The sequence below is a fragment of the Macaca fascicularis genome, chromosome 14 (assembly GCF_037993035.2).
Source record: "Macaca fascicularis isolate 582-1 chromosome 14, T2T-MFA8v1.1".
NCBI lineage: Eukaryota > Metazoa > Chordata > Mammalia > Primates > Cercopithecidae > Macaca > Macaca fascicularis.
In genome coordinates, this window is record NC_088388.1 from 51273097 (window position 1) to 51291596 (window position 18500).

The window sequence follows — 18500 nt, forward strand, 5'->3', positions numbered from 1 at the left end:
GAATATATAATACATTTAACATATGAAATACGAGTTTTTGTTTTGTTTTGTATGAGACAAGGTATTGCTTTGTCACCCAGGCTGGAGTGGGGCAGTCTTGGCTCACTGCAACCTCCACCTCCCGGGTTCAAGCAATTCCCCTTCCTCAGCTTCCCGAGTAGCTGGGATTACAGGTGCCCACCACTATGGCCCATCTTATTTTTTGTATTTTTAGTAGAGATGGAGTTTCACCATGTTGGCCAGGCTGATCTCGAACTCTAGACCTCAAGTGATCCGCCCACCTCAGCCTACCACAATGCTGGGATTATAGGCGTGAGCCACCACGCCTGACCACAAAACATGTTTTAATCAACTGTGTTATTGGTAAGGCTTCTGGCCAACGGTAGGTTATTAGTAGTTAAGTTTTTGGGGAGTCAAAAGTTATGTGTGTGGCTGGGCACAGAGGCTAACACCTAAAATCCCAGCACTTTGGGAGGCCAAGCTGGGAGGATTGCTTAAAACCGGGAGTTTGAGACCAGTCTGGGCAACAGAGAGAGACCCTATCTGTACAGAACATTTTTTTTTTTAATTAGCTGGTGCTAGGTGTGGTGGTGCATGCCTGGAGACTCAGTACTTCGGGAGGCCAAGGTGGGATGATTGTTGGAGGCCAGGAGTTCGAGGTTGCAGTGAGCTATGGTGGTGCCACTGTACTCTAGCCTAGGCAACAGAGCAAGACAAAAAATAACATGAATTAGCTGGGCCTGGCGGTGTGTGCTTATAGTCCCAGCTATTCTGAAGACTGAGGCATGAGGATAGCTTGAGCCCAGGAGTTCAAGACTGCAGTGAGCTGTGATTACTCCAGCCTAGGTGAAAGAGTGAGACCCTGTCTCTAAGAAAATAAAAATTAAAAGAAAAATGTTACATGTAGATTTTAAGTTTTAGTGAGTGTTTTCAATAATAGAGTATTACCTTTCTCCCTTTCTCTAATTTATTCTATCAAGACTATATCAGCAACCCCTAATCTATTCAGAGAATGAGATGTTCTAAAAGCCAAATTGTTTAAATTAGAGAATTTACTGCTTTACCCTCCAAAACTTGAAATTTTTTTTTATTTTTTATTTTGAAATAATTTTAAACTTACAGAAAAATTGCAAACATAGTACAAAGTCCTTTTTTTTTTTTGGTTTTTTGTTTGTTTGTGTTTGAGATGGAGTCTCACTCTGCTGCTCAGGCTGGAGTGTAGGGGCATGATCTTGGCTCACTGCAACCTCCGCCTCCCAGGTTCAAGTGGTTCTCCTGCCTCAGCGTCCTGAGTAGCTGGGACTACAGGCGCATGCCACCACACCCAGCTAATTTTTGTATTTTCAGTAGAGATGGGGTTTCACCATGTTGGCCAGAATGGTCTTGATCTCCTGACCTTGTGATCCACCCACCTCGACCTCCCAAAGTGCTGGGATTATAAGCGTGAGTCACCACACCTGACCGGGACATAGTTCTTATATATTCTTCACCCAGCCTTTCTCATATGTTCACATCTTCTATAATCATTGTATAATTGTCAAAACTACAAAATTAACATTAGAACAATATTATTAACCAAACTACAGGCTTTATTTATATTTCATCGGTTTTTCCACTGATGTCCCTTTTTTGTTCAGGATCTAATCTAGGATCTCATATGGCATTTAGTGGTCATATCATAGTTTCCTCCAGTCTGTGCTAGTTCTCAGTCATTTATTATTTTTCGTGACCTTGATGCATTTGAAGAAGACTGGCTGGTTTGTTTGTAAAATATCCCTCAACTTGGGTTTGTCTGTTTTCTCAGATTGAGGTTGTGCATTTTTGGAAAGAATACCACAGAAGTGATGTGTCCTTCTCAGTGTATCTTACCAAGGAGTACATGATTTCTATATGTCTTATTACTGATGATGTTAACCTTGATCAGTGAAGGTGCTGTCTGCCAGATCTTCCAGTTTTATGATTTCTTCTGGTATAATCAGTAAATGTTGTAGGGGGGAGATACTTTGAAACTATGCAAATATATACTGTTGTTCCTCAAATTCACACCTACTTATTTCAGCATCCGTCAGTGGATTTTCTTACAACAATTATTGCTATGGTATTCTAATGGTGGTTTTCTGTTTCTCTCATTCAATATTTATTAATGAAATTCTTGTGCAGGGAAGGGCTGTTCTTTCTCTTCCCTCCCTCCCTTGTTTTCCTTCCTTCTTTCTTTATATCAGTATGGATATTTTATTCTATCATTCTAAAATACTTTACACATTTTTTGTCTTAATAATTATTATAAATACTAAAATATTTTAACAACTCTGGGTGATCCTTATATTCTTGTTGTTTCTGTACTGCAATGCAGATGAGTTAGACTTTGCCTCTAAACTGAAATATGCTTAATAGATGTACTTCTTGGGATTTTTTTCCTGCTTTTTTCTGGCTTGTTCCTTAGTTTCAATCCTTAATTTTTGGCTGTTAGTAAGTATTTCTACCTGTAGCAGCTTTTTTTCATCCTTTTAATTTGTAATGCCTGTAATCTTCTGTAAGTTTGAAAAATAACAAGGGACTAGAGGAACCCATTCCTCAGAACAAAATGTATAATGTATAAACTCTAGTACAGGGATTAATTAATGAGCGTATTGTGCCTTCATAGGAGTGTGTGTGTGTGTGTGTGTGTGGGTGTGCGCGCGTGCACACGCACGCGCATGCTTATTTTCAGATTTTATGTTTATGATAGATGAATAAGTTCTTAAAATATTTCTTTTTTTATATAGGCCGCTGCTCAGTGTTACATTGATTTAATTATTAAGGAGAGCGACAACAATGTAAAACTCATAGTTTTGGATCGCTTGATAGAATTAAAAGAGCATCCTGCTCATGAACGAGTATTACAGGTAAGTGTTATCTGAAAGAGAGAGATCCTAAATGAAATATTTTTCAAATTTAGGTCATTCTCAAGCTTTGCCCATCTTGGTTAACCTAAATGCTTGAAAACTGAGCGGTTTATATTTTGATCAGCTAAAGTGTTAATTATGGAGTCATCATAGACTTTTGGGGTATTATCTTTACCATAAAAAAAAATTTCTAAAATGGCTGGGTGGGGTGGCTCATGCCTGTAATCCCAGCACTTTGGGAGGCAGAGATGGGCAGATCATCTGAGGTCAGGAGTTTGAGACCAGCCTGGCCAACGTGGTAAAACCCAGTCTGTACTAAAAATACAAAAATTAGCTGGGCGTGGTAAGGTGCATCTGTAATCCCAACTACTTGGGAGGCTGAGGGCAGGAGAATCACTTGAACCCAGGAGGCAGAGGTTGCAGTGAGCTGAGATCGCACCACTGCACTCTAGCCTGGGCAACAGAGTGAGACTGTCTCAAAAAAAAAATTTTTTTTCTAAAATAAATCGATAATATCTTTTTTATCTTTTTGGTTTGTACTGTATTGACTATTCTTAGGGAGAGTGACATACTCATTTTAATTTGAATATAATTTACATTTCATGGAAAATTATTATACCAATTGATTGAGAACAAAAGTTGATCTGATTCTAGAAAATTATCACCATATTTGTTTAATCCATGAGAATAATAATGGTTATAAAAATAAAACCCCATGACAGGTAAATGCAATCTGATCTTGGATCAGAACAACAGCAACAACAAATTTCTATGAAGGACATTATTGGGACAGATTGAGAAATATGAATATGGTGTGTATATTAGTTAATAGTATTGATCAATGTTAAATTCTCTGGTAATTATAATGTGGTTATATAAGAAATTATCCTTACCCTTGAAAGAGATACACTAAAATGATTAGCAGTAAAGAGCAAATGTGGGCCGGGTGCAGCGGCTCATGCCTATAATCGCAACACTTTGGGAGGCTGAGGTGGGTGGATCTCCTGAGGTCAGGAGTTCGAGATCACCCTGACCAATATGGTGAAACCCTGTATCCATTAAAAAATACAAAAATTAGCCGGGTGTGGTAGCGTGCTACTGTAGTCCCAGCTACTCGGGAGGCTGAGACAGGAGAATTGCTTGAACCCAGGAGGCAGAGGTTGCAGTGAGCCAAGATCTTGCCACTGCACTCCAGCCTGGGCGACAGAGCGAAACTCCATCTCAAAAAAAAAAAAAAAAAGCAAATGTGGGAAGATATTAACTGGTGAATGTAGGTGAAGGATATACAGGAGTTCACTCTTAGAACTTTTTTATCAGTTTCGAATTGTTTTTAAGTATGCATCTTTTAAATGTTACATTTTCCTATGGAGTCAAATAATATTATCACACTTAACAAAATTGTTAATAATTTATTAATGTTATCTAATACCAAGTCTATATGTAGATTTTCCTAGTTGTCCCAAAAGCCCTTTTTGTTTAGTTTGCCTATTTTGTAACCATGCATCATATCTGGTGGTTATGCCCTTTCAGTCTCTTAATTTTGGACAGTATCTTTTTTTTAATGACACTGATTTGTTGAAGAGACCAGACCAGTAATACTATAAAATGCCCCTCTTTCTGGATGTGTATGGCTACTTTCTTATGTTTAGCTTGTTCTTTTGACTTCTGTTACTTTCTATAAACTGTAAGTTGGAGCTTGAGCTTTAACTTGACAGAGTCGAAGTAAACATTGTCAGTTTGAATGTGTCATGTGCTATTATTTCATATTGCAGTGTATCAGGAGACCCAAAATATCTAGTTCTTCCACCACTAGTGGTTTTGTTATTGATTAAAGAATTAACGTGATGATAGATAAACCCTGCCATTCTGTAGTAAATATACTTTTCTTGTGACCAGAAAGATTGGTGTTAATTCCTGATTTTTTCTTCTTTTTTAGGATCTGGTTATGGATATTCTAAGAGTATTGAGCACACCAGACTTAGAAGTACGAAAGAAAACTCTGCAGTTAGCACTGGATCTTGTCTCTTCTAGGAATGTTGAAGAGGTAAAACAAAACTCTGACAGCACTTTGTAGCTATCAGGCCCAAATGTGATATAACTCTCACTTATTTTTACTTCGTTCTATAGCTGGTTATTGTCCTGAAGAAGGAAGTGATAAAAACTAATAATGTGTCTGAGCATGAAGATACTGACAAATACAGACAACTCCTAGTGCGAACGTTGCATTCCTGTTCTGTCCGATTTCCAGATATGGCTGCAAATGTTATTCCTGTGGTATGTAATTCTGATCACTTTAATTTTGAAATTCTCTAATAGATTTTTTTTAAAAAGCTAGTTATTTGACAGTCAAACTCCAGAAATCTCAACTGCCTGGGACCATTAAATCTCATGGTGAGAAGTGATCTTTATGTCTACCTCTACCTTTAAGCTCAGAAGGGTGAGGACTGTGACTTCTTTCACTTACATATTCATCTAAAAAACAAAAACAGTGACCAAAAAAATAGCTTTGCTTATTATTTTAATTGATGATATAGTTACCTAAAGTAAAATTATGCTGTGTATATGTATTATTCAGTAAGGCAAATAGGTACTTATTTTAAATAGCTTTAGCTCTTAAAGGAATCAGTTATAGGAAAAATTAACATACCTAGAATATTTTGCTGTCACTATCAGATAAGTGAGATATGTTATTATAATTTGATTTTTGCCTCTGAGCTCTTGAGTTCTTTCTAAAATGATTTTACTTTTAGTTACAATTTAGGAGGATCAAATTCATTTATTTTGAGTTTTGGATCTCTGGCTTATCTTTTATCATAAAACAGAAAAGCCATTGTGACTTTCTTTACGTAATAGCACTTGTCTCTCAATTTACATTTTGTTGTGTATTTGAAAATTATTAAGAATTACAAGGGTCAGGCTTGGCGGTTCATATCTATAATTCGAGCACTTTGGGAGCGCTAGGCAAGAGGATTACTTGAGGCCAGGAGTTCGAGACCAGCCGATGCAATATAGGCAGACCCTGTCTCTACAAAAAAATTAATATTAGCTAGGCATAGTGTCATGCCTGAAGTGCTAGCTGCTGGGGAGGCTGAGGTTGCTGGAGGATCACTTGAGCCCAGGAGTTCAAGGCTGCAGTGAGCTATGATTGTGCCAATATACTCTAGCCCGGGCAGCAGAGCAAGACCCTGTCTCTTAGAAAACAACAAAAAGATTACATTCTTTATAAATTTATTGATTTATTTATTGTCCTAGATAATTTTCTTTTGGAAAATTGCTAGCTCTATTTTCCCTTTTTTTTTTTTTCTTTTAGTTAATGGAATTTCTCAGTGACAATAATGAAGCAGCAGCTGCTGATGTCTTGGAGTTTGTTCGTGAAGCCATTCAGCGCTTTGATAACCTGAGAATGCTTATTGTTGAGAAGATGCTTGAAGTCTTTCATGCTATTAAATCTGTCAAGTATGTTTAAAATACATTTAAATGTGAGGTCAAGTAAGCATTGTATCGGTTTTTATCTTTAAAGGGTCGGTTGATAGAAAATAGAATGCAGAGGACAATCAAGCTGAAATAAGACAAGTGTAACAACAAGCATCATGCTTCCTCTACTCTCAGTTAATCCACAATATATGGCCAAAAATAATTTTTTTTAGGAGTGATTTAGCTCAGTGTCTCTATTCTGATTTTCTCTAAAACATTTTGAATCTTAAAGTAACTAAAGAGCATATTTCTAAATGTCATCACTTTTTGGCTGTTACTATTATTTGTATCTTCCTTTCACATTTAATGAAGAGAAAGATTGAAAATGCAACCTAAATCTGTCTTTTCCTTCAGAGAGCCTTTGCTAATGAGAAAGGACTGTTGCATCTAACTTTTGCTTCATTTAAAGCATTTGATAGATAGTCTATAACAGACTTGAAGTATGTCTAAGATAGGAAGGAAGGGACAAGTACAAAATTGTTTTTATGATATGAAAATATATTAATATTTATGGAAGTGAACAGAACAGGATTTACTTCTTTTGTGAAAAAAAAAATCATATTAAGGATTTGCTTTTTTTTCTTTTGTGGGAGGGCTTTCCAGCAAAAACTGGAAAGCCTGTTAAACAAATTTTAAAAGAGCTATAACACTAAGGATTTGTTTTTAACAGCCATAATCTCTTAGAGCTTTGGTTTCTATAATTAATTTTTTCTGAATAAATTTAATTAAAATCTTAGGGGAAAGATGACTAAGGACTTTATTCAGTTTAACATTGTAAACTAAAGAATTGTTGGCTGGGTATGGTGGCTCACACCTATATTCCCAGCACTTTGGGAGGCCAAGGTGGGAGGATTGCTGGATGTCGGGAGTTGGAGACCAGCCTGGGCAACATGGTGAGACTTTGTCTCTATTTATTTTTTTAATCTAAATGAATGAATGAATGGTTGCTTTCTTTACTATTTTTTTTTTTACTGATCCCTTGTACTTCTTTTGTTTCCATTGTTTAGTTCAACACCTTGCCTCTCTTTTCAGTGACTGAAAATAAAAAGTGAATTACTTTGTACATTAAAACAATACATTCCTGGTTTTCTTTTTTTATTTTATTTTATTCTTTTTTTTTTTTAAAGAGAGATGAGGGCCTTGCTATGTTGCCCAGGCTGGTCTTGAACTCCTGGACTCAAGCAATCCTCCTACCTCATCCTCCACAGATGTTGGGATTACAGGTGTGAGCCACCATGCCTGGCCATAAAAATAATACATTTCTTATAATAGTAAGTGATAAAGCCAAATTTACCTTCACTGTGTCCTAAATGGATACTTTTCTGTGAAACATTTTGGTATTTTATTTTTACTGCTAGTTTTACCAGTTTTAGAATGTTCCTAATAATTAATAAGAACAGTTATTTTACTTTTAATCTTTGTGATTTCTGGAGAGAACTGAAACCTAGATTCTTTCTGAAATGTTTATCTAAAATACTTTAGAACTGCAGAATCTTGTTGGTTTTTGTTTTTTGTTTTTTCGTTATTGAGACAGAAACTTGCTCTGTCACCCAGGCTAGAGTGCAGTGGCACGATCTCAGCTCATTGCAACCTCCGCCTCCTGGATTCAGGCAGCTCTTTTTTTTTTTTTTTTTTTTTTGAGTGGGAGTCTTGCTCTGTCGCACAGCCTAGAGTGCAGTGGTGCAATCTCAGCTCACTGCAACTTCTGCCTCTCATGTTCAAGCGATTCTCCAGCCTTAGTCTCCCAAGTAGCTGGACTGCAGGCACCTGCCACCGCATCCAGCTAATTTTTTTTTTTTTTAATTTTCTTGTATTATCAGTAGAGATGAGGTTTCACCGTGTTTGTCAGGCTGGACTTGAACTCCTGACCTCAGGTGATCCACCTACCTCAGCCTTCCAAAGTGCTGGGATTACAGTAGCCACTGTGCCCGGTCTCAAGCAGCTCTTATGCTTCAGTTTCCTCAGTAGCTGAGATTACAGATGTGCACCACCATGCCCGGCTGATTTTTGTATTTTTAGTAGAGATGGGATTTCACCATGTTGCCCAGGCTGGTCTCGAGCCCCTGGGCTCAAGTGATCTGCTGGCCTTGGCCTCCCAATGTGCTGGGATTACAGGCATGAGCCGCTGTGCCTGGCCCTTGTTTTTATTTGTGCTTAAATTAACAAAGAAAGATCTCTGCTTCAAGATTTGTCTGCCAAGTTCACGTTTCAGATCTTGTATTGCCCTAGGATTTACCGAGGAGCATTATGGATCCTGGGAGAATACTGTAGTACCAAGGAAGACATTCAGAGTGTGATGACTGAGATCCGCAGGTCCCTTGGAGAGGTATGTTTTACTTTAGAAAATGCTACTTTATATGGTAGTTTTTCCTTTAGGAAAATCTGACTTTTTTGTAGTGATTTGCTTTTGTGTTTTTACTTACATTATTTACACTCTAGGTTAGATTTTGTTTGAACAAAATATTCTGTTTATTAAAAAAAAAAAAATTCAGAAGCAGCAGCTTGTAAAATTCTGCTTTAGCCTGTATTTTGAAGGAACAATGCCTTAAAGTAAGTCTGATTTTAGAATATTTATGTACTAAAACTGACAGTATTCTTCATCCTAACAACCTTATGGTAGAATAGAAAGAGCAGTGGACTCATTGTCAGGAGACCTGACAATTAGTTCTAGTCATTGTTCTGTCCACAGTTAGCTGGAGGACCTTGAATATAAGTTCCTCAACCTAACTAGACATCAGTTTTTTTTCACCTATAAAATAAAGAAATTAAAATAGGTAATAATTAAATACTCTTAGTGCTCTTACATTAGATGATGGACTGGTATTGAGTAATAAATACATAATAGCCATTCAGTTAATTTAAAAGTTGATGAATTTATTATGTACAAATAAGTCAGATTTATTTCATTTTAGAAGGATGAGTACTGTTTTGGTTAAAATTTCAAGAAAAGGAATGAAGAAGAGGAATAAGGCTTAATGACCATCTACTTTGTGTTAGACACTGTCCAGTGCATTTTTCTATTAGGTAAAATGTGTGGAAAGAATTAAGATTTCCACTTAACAGATTAAGAAACTGAGGTCCAAAGTAGTAAGTGGCAGAGTGAGAATTCAAACCCTGGAATATCCATCTCTGAAGCCCCTGTTCTACCCACTACATTGTCCTGGGAAGGAAATAAATTGAAAGCAGAGTTCCCAGTTCCAAAAATCCCATTAGGGTAATGGGATTTCTTTTTTAGAGAAACAATCAAATATTTAAATATAATTTTGCTTGCTGTTGATACTATTACTAAAATGATGTTTCCAATTGACTTTTAGATCCCAATTGTAGAGTCAGAAATAAAGAAAGAAGCTGGTGAATTAAAACCTGAAGAAGAAATAACTGTGGGGCCAGTTCAGAAATTGGTTACTGAAATGGGTACCTATGCAACTCAGAGTGCCCTTAGCAGTTCTAGACCCACCAAGAAAGAGGAAGACAGGTAATGTATGACACATTATTACTCTGCCAGCTGTACTATTTTTATTATTACTCTTGTATGTAAAACAGTCAAATGATTTCTTTTCCCTTGTTTTTGCGACCAAAATGAAAATATTTGCCATTTAAGGTACTTGAGAAGAGGAAGATGTTTAAGTTCATCCCCCTAGAAATTGTATTGATGGTTTTAATCTTCTGTCCCTTCCAGTGTTTTTATGGAAATAACTGTTCTGTTTAAACTCAAATTATTTTTACTCAGAAAATGCTAAGTGGGGGTAACTGATGATATTTGAGTTTTGTTGTTTATTAGCATCTGAAAACATTTTGAAGATTTTTCAATTTCTAAATGATGGAATAAAATTGTGCATTTTTCTATTAAGTAAATTTTAATGGTGAAGATGGTGAAATCTATGCCTAAAATTTTATTGAATACCCACTAAGTGCTAGGCATTGTGCTAAGTAGTATAGTCTTGACAATAAGCCTTTGAGATAGAATATATTATCTCCATTTTATGGAAGAGGAATTTGAGACTTAACAAGTAGATAAATAGGTAAGCTGGAATTTGAATGTACTTCATTAGCTGCAATTACATATGCCCTTAATTAAATATTTTATCTTTCCATATTCTGTTGGCTTTTGTGTCATTTGAAGATAAATTGTCTTTTTTTGAGACAGAGTCTTGCTCTGACGGCCAGGCTGGAGTGCAGTGGCACAATCATGGCTCACTGCAATCTGTCTCCTGGGCTCAAGCAATTCTGTTGCCTCAGTCTCCTGAGTAGCTGGGATTACAGATGTGTGCCACCATGCCCAGCTAATTTTTGTATTTTTAGTAGAGACGGGGGTTTCACCATGTTGGCCAGGCTGTCCTCGAACTCCTGACCTCAGGTAGTCCGCCTGTCTTGGCCTCCCAAAGTGCCAGGATTACCGGCGTGAGCCACTGCACCTGGCCAAAGTTATGTTTTAAAGTCATGTATTACTTTTCTTTTTCCTTCTTTCTTCTGGGAGCTAAGGTGTTAGTTAACTGAGGTATTCTTATCACTGAAGGATGGTAGTAAGAGTGTTTAATAGGCCTATATCAATCATTTATGCAAAAGCTGCATGCTGCTTAACAAGTTGGTGGGTTTGATTTTCCTTGATTGCTTTGCAGACCTCCCTTGAGAGGATTCCTTCTGGATGGAGATTTCTTTGTTGCTGCGTCCCTTGCCACAACTCTGACCAAGATTGCATTGCGCTATGTAGCTTTGGTTCAGGAGAAGAAAAAGCAAAATGTAGGTTCATTTATTGTACATTTATGCAACAATTAAACATTGAGTGCCTACTATATGCATTGAACAGTGAGGTATGCAAAAATTAATACCAAGTTTCTATCATGGAAGAGTTTATGATTTAATAGCAGAAGTGGACACGATAATACATTACTCTAAAATTGATAAAGTATCTTCCTCTTCTGTTTGGACTTTAAAAAAATTAAAATTGACAAAGTGATATAATAATAATGTCATGTGATTATTCCAGTGGAAGAGATAAAGGATTTATGAAGTCACTTCAGTTTGCTAGGATTAGTTCAGGACCAGCGAAGGAAGTGTCCTTCTCTCCAGCATCTGCATCCATTCGGTTATTGTCTGTTTTATCCCAGAATGTCTTTTAAATTATTCTCATCTGTAGTTCATACCTTCGTTGTAGCTTCTGACTGTTGTGACCAAACACCCATTTACAATGGTATGCAGTTTGTCCTCCATATTCACAGCTTCTGCACCTGCAGATTCATCCAACTATGGATTGAAAATATCTTTTTTAAAAAACGATAAACAGTAAAAATAATAGAAATTTGAAAACAATACAGTGTAACAATTATTTACATAGCATTTACAGGCATACTTCATTTTATTGCACTTTGCACATACTGCTTTTTTTTTTTTTTTTTTTTTTAATAAATGCAGGTTTGTGGGAACCCTGAGTTGAGCAAGTCTGTTGGCACCATTTTTCCAAATAAGCATATGCTCACTTCATATGTCTGTATTACATTTTGGTAATTCTCACAATGTTTCAAACTTTTTCATTATTATTACATCTATTATGGTGATCTGTGATCAGTGATCTTTAAAATGTTATTATCATAGTTTTGGGATGCCAGGAACCATTCCCATATAAAGCAGTAAACGTAATAATTGTTGTGTGTATGTTCCGACTACTCCACCAACTGGCTGTTACCCCATCTCTCTCCTTCTCCTTGGGCCTCCCTACTCCCTGAGATACCACAATATTGAAATTAGGCTGGTTAATAATCCTACAATGGCTTCTAAGTGAAAGGAAGAGTCACATGTCTTTCACTTTAAATCAGAAGTGAGAAATAATTAAACTTAATGAGGAAGGCATGTCAAAAGCTGAGGTAAGCCAAAAGCTTCTTTTGCCAAGTAGGTAGCCAAATTGTGCATGCAAAGGAAACACTCTTAAAGGAAGTAAAAGTGCTACTCCAGTAAACATGGGAATGATAAGAAAGAGAAACAGCTGCCGGGCGTGGTGACTCATGCCTGTAATCCCAGCACTTTGGGAGGCTGAGGCGGGCGGATCACGAGGTCAGGAGTTCGAGACCAGCGTGGCCAACATGGTGAAATTCTGTCTCTACTAAAAATACAAAAATTAGCTGGGTGTGGTGATGGGTGCCTGTAATCCCAGCTACTCAGGAGGCTGAGGCAGGAGAATTGCTTGAACCTGGGAGGTGGAGGTTGCGGTGAGCTGAGATCACGCCACTGCACTCCAGCCTGGGAGACAGAGCAAGACTCCGTCTCAAGAAAAAAAAAAAAGGGAAGAAAGAAAGTTAAATAGCTTTGTTGCTGATAGCAAGTTTGAGTGGTATGGATAGAAGATCAAACCAGCCACAAGATTCCCTTAAGCCAAAAGCCTAATTCAGACTAAGACCTTAACTCTCTTCAATTCCATGAAGGCCGAGAGAGGTAAGGAAGCTTCAGAAGAAGAGTTAGAAGTTAGCAGAGGTTGGTTCATGAGGTTTAAGGAAAGAAGCCTATCTTCATAACATAAAAGTTTGACATGAAGTAGCAAGTCCTAATGGAGAAGCTGTAGCAAGTTATCTGGAAGAGCTAGTTAAGATCATTGGTGAAGGTGACCACATTAAACAACACATTTTCAGTGTAGACTAAACAACCTTATATTGGAAGAAAGTGCCATCTAGGAGTTTGGTAGCTGGAGAGGAGAAGTCAGTCCCTGGCTTCAAAGAATAGGCTGACTCTTGGTAAGGGCTAATACAACCAGTGAGCAAGTTGAAGTCATTGCTCATTTCCCATTTTGAAAATCCTAGGGCTCTTAAGAATTATGCTTAATCAATTAGCTGGCCGTAGTAGCAGGCGCCTATAGTCCCAGCTACAGGGGAGGCTGAGGCAGGAGAATCGCTTGAACCCAGGAGGCAGAGGTTGCAGTGAGCTGAGATCGCGCCACTGCACTCCAGCCTGGGAAACAGGGTGAGACTCTGTCTCAACAACAACAACAAAAAAAAGAATTATGCTTAATGTACTCTGTCTGTGCTCTGTCAGTGGAACAACAAAGCCTGGATGTCAGCACATCCTCTTTACAGGATGGTTTACTAAGTATTTTAAGCTCACCATTGAGACCTACTGCTCAGAAATAAAAGACTCCTTTTTAAAATATTACTGTTCATTGATAGTTTTGCTGGTCACCCAAGGGCTTTGATGGAGATGTAGAAAGAAATTAATGTTTTCATGCCTGCTAACACAACATCCATTCTGCAGCCACAGATCAAGTTGTTTCAACTCTTATTATTTAAGAAACAGAATCCATAGACCATTTGTGGTAGTAGGGCAAAGTTGGTTACAATGTCCTACCACAGCAATTTCTGACATTCAAATTGGGCCTGTATAAATGGGACTCCTTTTGATTCCTTCAGCTTTGTATTATGTTGGTTATCTAAACAGCAGGTTTGTAAATTGAAACAGTTTCACTCATATCACTCGTATTTCCTTGATTTTTGGAGACTTAACAGCTTGGTCTAAAAAAATTTTTTTTTTTTAGATGGAGTCTCACTCTTGTTGCCCAGACTAGAGTGCAGTGGCATGATCTCAGCTCACTGCAACCTCTGCCTCCCGGGTTCAAGCGATTCTCCTGGCTCAGCCTCCTGAGTAGCTGGGATTACAGGCACCTGCCAGCACGGCCATCTAATTTTTTTTGTATTTTTAGTAGAGACTGGGGTTTCACCATGTTGACCAGGCTGGTCTCGAACTCCTGACCTCAGGTGATCCGCCCACCTTGGCCTCCCAAAGTGCTGGGATTACATACAGGCGTGAGCCACTGTGCCTGGCCAGGTTTTTTTATGTTTTTGTTTTAATTCCATTATAAGAAAAGCCATAAATGAGAGCCAGGTAATTTACAAGATATATTATCCCTTGTCAATTGATTTGATTTATGAGCAGTAATTTATTTTGTAACTCTCTTGTGGGCATTTATTCAGGTCTGGTCAGTGTAATCTTTAAAGTATGTTTTTTAAAAACTTCCAATATTTTTTTATCGCAGAGTTGAATTTGCTTTCCTCTCCTGGTTGTGTCACTTCTGGAAGTTGAGAATGTTTACGGGTATCTGCTTAGAAGAACCAGTTTCTTGTAACATACCAAGTTAATAATGTTTGCACTGTTTGGTACAAGAAGTTTGGTTGCTTATGATTTCACTGGCACTCCTTCATTTATGCCATTTCCAGCATTCTTTATTTATTTGTGTAGGACTGAGTTTCTGGTATCATATATCTTTTGCCTAAAGAATTTGCTGCCGGGCGCGGTGGCTCAAGCCTGTAATCCCAGCACTTTGGGAGGCCGAGGCGGGCGGATCACAAGGTCAGGAGATCGAGACCACAGTGAAACCCCGTCTCTACTAAAAATACAAAAAATTAGCCGGGCGCGGTGGCGGGCGCCTGTAGTCCCAGCTACTCAGGAGGCTGAGGCAGGAGAATGGCGGGAACCCGGGAGGCGGAGCTTGCAGTGAGCCGAGATCATTCCACTGCACTCCAGCCTGGGCAACAGCGTGAGACTCCGTCTCAAAAAAAAAAAAAAAAAAGAATTTGCTTTAACTTTTCTTACAGTGCAGATTTGTTGGCAACAGATTCTACTAGTTTTTGTCTGGAAAAAGTCTATTTTTTGTACACTTTTGTAAGTTACCTTTGTGGGTATAGGATTCTAAGTTTTCTGGGTTTTTTCCAGTAGTGTAAAGATAAAGCTCCCTTGTCTTCTGGCTTTTTGGTGAGAAGTCTGCTGTCGTTCTTATCTCCCTGGGTGGAGTGTGTGTGTGTGTGTGTGTGTGTGTGTGTGTGTGTGTGTGTGTGTGTGTGTGTGTATGTGTGTGTGTTTCTTCCACTGGTTTTAAATTTTCTCCTTTTCACTGGGTTTCAGTAGTTTGATTAGGATGTGCCTTAGTGTGGTTTTCTTCATGTTTGCTGTACTTGTTCACTGAGCTTGTTGGGTTTGCAGGTTTATATCTCCATTGGGAAATTTTCAGTCATTTCCTCAGATTTATTTTCTGTCCCCTCCTCTCTTTCCTCTCCTTTTGGAGACAGTATCCAAGCCTGGAGGATATATACTTACTCTTCTGCTGGTTTTTCCCCAGGCCTCCAGTAGTTTTTCATGCATGTGTGCAGATCAATACTCAGTCAAAGGCAGTTTGGCAAGGGCATAGAGCATATGTGTCAGGATAATGCTACATGAGACTAAAAAATTAAGTTGCAATCACTTGTGGAAGACTTTGAATAGCAGGCCAAGTAATACGAACTTCGGTGTGAAGGCTGACATTCATTAAAGGTATTTACATGGGGAGTGAAATGATTGGTACAGTATAAAAATTAAGATGGCAGCATCAGGTGATCACGCTTAGCAGCACCAATAATTGAACAGCCTAACTTTAGGTACCTTGTGATGCAATACAGTGTGAAATATAAAACATCACCTATCTGGTATTCTAATCAAAAGTGTGGGATATTCTATAAAACAGGCCTCAGTTCTTTAAAAAAGTTACTGTGATTAAAAACAAAAAGGCAGAGAACTGGTCTAGATTAAGAGGGATGAAAGAGAACAATCAAATAAAATGCATGAAGCTGATCCTGAATTTAAAAAATAAAAACATTTTTAAGACAATTTAGGGAGATTTATTTGAATTCAGAGTATAGAAGCTGTATTTTGGGATTGTTGAATTTTTCAGGTGAGAAAATGAAATTGTGGTTTGTAGGAAACTGTTCTGACTCTTAGGAGATGAATGCTGAAGTATTTTTGAGGTGAAGACTTTTTCACATGTCAGCCCAAAAAAGTAAGTGTACATATATAGAATAGGTAAGCAGATGTGGCAAAATGTTAACAGATGGTAAAGTATATCATTCTTTTAACTTTTCTGTAGTTGGGATTAAAAAGGACAGCATCAGCATGTGAAGTGGTTACAGAGAAGGACTGGAGCAAAGAAAAACAGTTAAAAAGCCGCTGCTGTCTCTAATTGAGGATTAATGCAGGTCTTAGAGAGTGGCAGTTAAGAGTAGAAAGGAAGGAGAAGAATGCAAAAACAGATATGGACATAAAATCCAAAGAATTTGAAGTCCTATTCAGGTGAAGTGAAAATTTAGATTTTGAGTTATAATGAAGTGACATGATTGCAATCTGAGAATCACGACAGTATCAGTAACCCATTTCTCTACTTTTTTAGTCTTTTGTTGCTGAGGCTATGTTGCTCATGGCTACTATCCTGCATTTGGGAAAATCCTCTCTTCCTAAGAAGCCAATTACTGATGATGATGTGGATCGAATTTCCCTGTGCCTCAAGGTCTTGTCTGAATGTTCACCTTTAATGAATGACATTTTCAATAAGGAATGCCGACAATCCCTTTCTCACATGTTATCTGCTAAACTAGAAGAAGAGAAATTATCCCAAAAGGTAAGGCATATATGATGAGGCAACAAAAGCGCTTTGTGTCTCTGGGTGCAGTGGCTCACGCCTGTAATCCCAGCACTTTGGGAGGCTGAGGCAGGAGGACTCCTTGGGGCCAGGTGTTCGAGACCAGTGTGGGCAACATAGCAAGCCCCTGTCTCAACAAAAAATGAGAGAATTAGCCAGGCATAGTGATATGTGCCTTCATCCCAGCTACTTGGGAGGCTGAGGAGGAAGTATTGCTTGAATCTAAGAGTTCGAGGCTGCAGTGAGCTGTGATCACACCACTGCACTCCAGCCTGGGCAAGAGAGTAAGACCCTGTCTCAGGAAAAAAAAAAAAAAAAAAAGAAAAAGAAAAGTGCTTTGTGGGTTTTCTCGTTGTTTTGTTGATTTTTCAGTCTTTATATGTGAGGGCTGTCTCTGTTAAAGTCCTCTAAAAACTATCTTTTCATATTAAAGAGAAACTTTGTTATATTCTCAACACAGAAAGAATCTGAAAAGAGGAATGTGACAGTACAGCCTGATGACCCCATTTCCTTCATGCAACTAACTGCTAAGAATGAAATGAACTGCAAGGAAGATCAGTTTCAGCTGAGTTTGCTGGCAGCAATGGGCAACACACAGAGGAAAGAGGCAGCAGATCCCCTAGCATCTAAACTTAACAAGGTAACAAAATGTCTGATAGACTCTAAATTACTTAAATTGGCTCCTTAAGGAAGTTGTTAGTCCTGCTGTTTTTAAAAGAAAGATAACTATTAAGTCACTGTGATAGGTCCATTAAACCTCAGTTAAAACTCAAAAGCTGATGAAGTACCTTACTACTATATGTGATAGTACCGTAAGTCCATCAGATGGTTTAACTCGATCCAGTAGTGTGTGGAATCATAGACCAATAAGTAGAAGTTGAGGGAAGGGGATCCTTAAAGGTTAACTGAGGTTTTTAAAGGGAAGCTGAACAGGCAACAGCCCTGGTCTCTTTCCACACCTTGATCTCACCTTCTCTTATTCTCTGCTACTTTAAACAGAGCAATTCTATTATTATATTCTTAATATTTTGAGTTCCATATAGAATTTTATTAGGAAAATGATTCTTCTCCCTTAAATACATAAATTGAAGAATCAGTGATCTCGTTTAATCCCTCATCTGTTAGACTGAACAGTCTTACATTGCTTTTGTTTAAGATAAGGTCAATAGCAGAATTGGAACTACTAAAACAATTTCCCTTAAAATTGGGAATCGATATCAATAATACTACATTTATAAAATTTTTTTAGTTTTTTTGAATTGTAGTTAAAGTTGCAAAAGATTTGCCATTTTAACCCATTTGTAAGTGTACAGTTCTGTGGCATTAATTAAATTCACATTGTTATGCAGCTATCTCCAGAACTGTTTTCATGTTGCAAAGCTGGAACTATGTCCATTAAATGATAACTCCTCATTCCTATTTCCCCTCAACCCCTACTTACCCCCAGTCACCATTCTACTTTCTGTCTCTGTGATCTTGACAATTTTAAGTACCTCATAGAAGTGGAACAATACAGTATTTTTCCTTTTGTGGCTGGCTTATTTCACTCAGTATAATATCTTCAAGATTCATTCATTTTATAGCATGTAACAGAAATGCCTTCCTTATTAAGGCTGAATAATATTACCTTGTAAGTATATGCCACATTTTGTTTATCCATATATCCATCCCTGGATACGTGGATTGCCTTTTGGTTACTGTGAAGTATGCCGCTGTTA

The 18500-nt window shown here is 37.9% G+C and overlaps 1 protein-coding gene and 1 non-coding gene across 3 annotated transcripts in view; one reads left to right on the forward strand and one right to left on the reverse strand.

Moving 5' to 3' along the window:
• Window positions 1-18500, forward strand: part of COPB1 (COPI coat complex subunit beta 1) — a 48655-nt gene that overhangs the window by 14309 nt on the left and 15846 nt on the right. For both annotated transcript variants that reach the window (XM_005578555.4, XM_005578556.4), the window contains exons 8-16: window positions 2766-2885; window positions 4822-4929; window positions 5013-5159; window positions 6196-6341; window positions 8589-8685; window positions 9674-9834; window positions 10979-11099; window positions 16534-16761; window positions 17243-17422. In XM_005578555.4, coding sequence (XP_005578612.1) covers window positions 2766-2885; window positions 4822-4929; window positions 5013-5159; window positions 6196-6341; window positions 8589-8685; window positions 9674-9834; window positions 10979-11099; window positions 16534-16761; window positions 17243-17422 — 1308 coding nt within the window. The remainder of the gene's footprint in view (window positions 1-2765; window positions 2886-4821; window positions 4930-5012; window positions 5160-6195; window positions 6342-8588; window positions 8686-9673; window positions 9835-10978; window positions 11100-16533; window positions 16762-17242; window positions 17423-18500) is intronic.
• LOC123568904 (U7 small nuclear RNA) lies at window positions 6950-7011 on the reverse strand. Its single transcript, XR_006692458.1, has one exon. It is a non-coding gene; the product is annotated as a U7 small nuclear RNA (small nuclear RNA).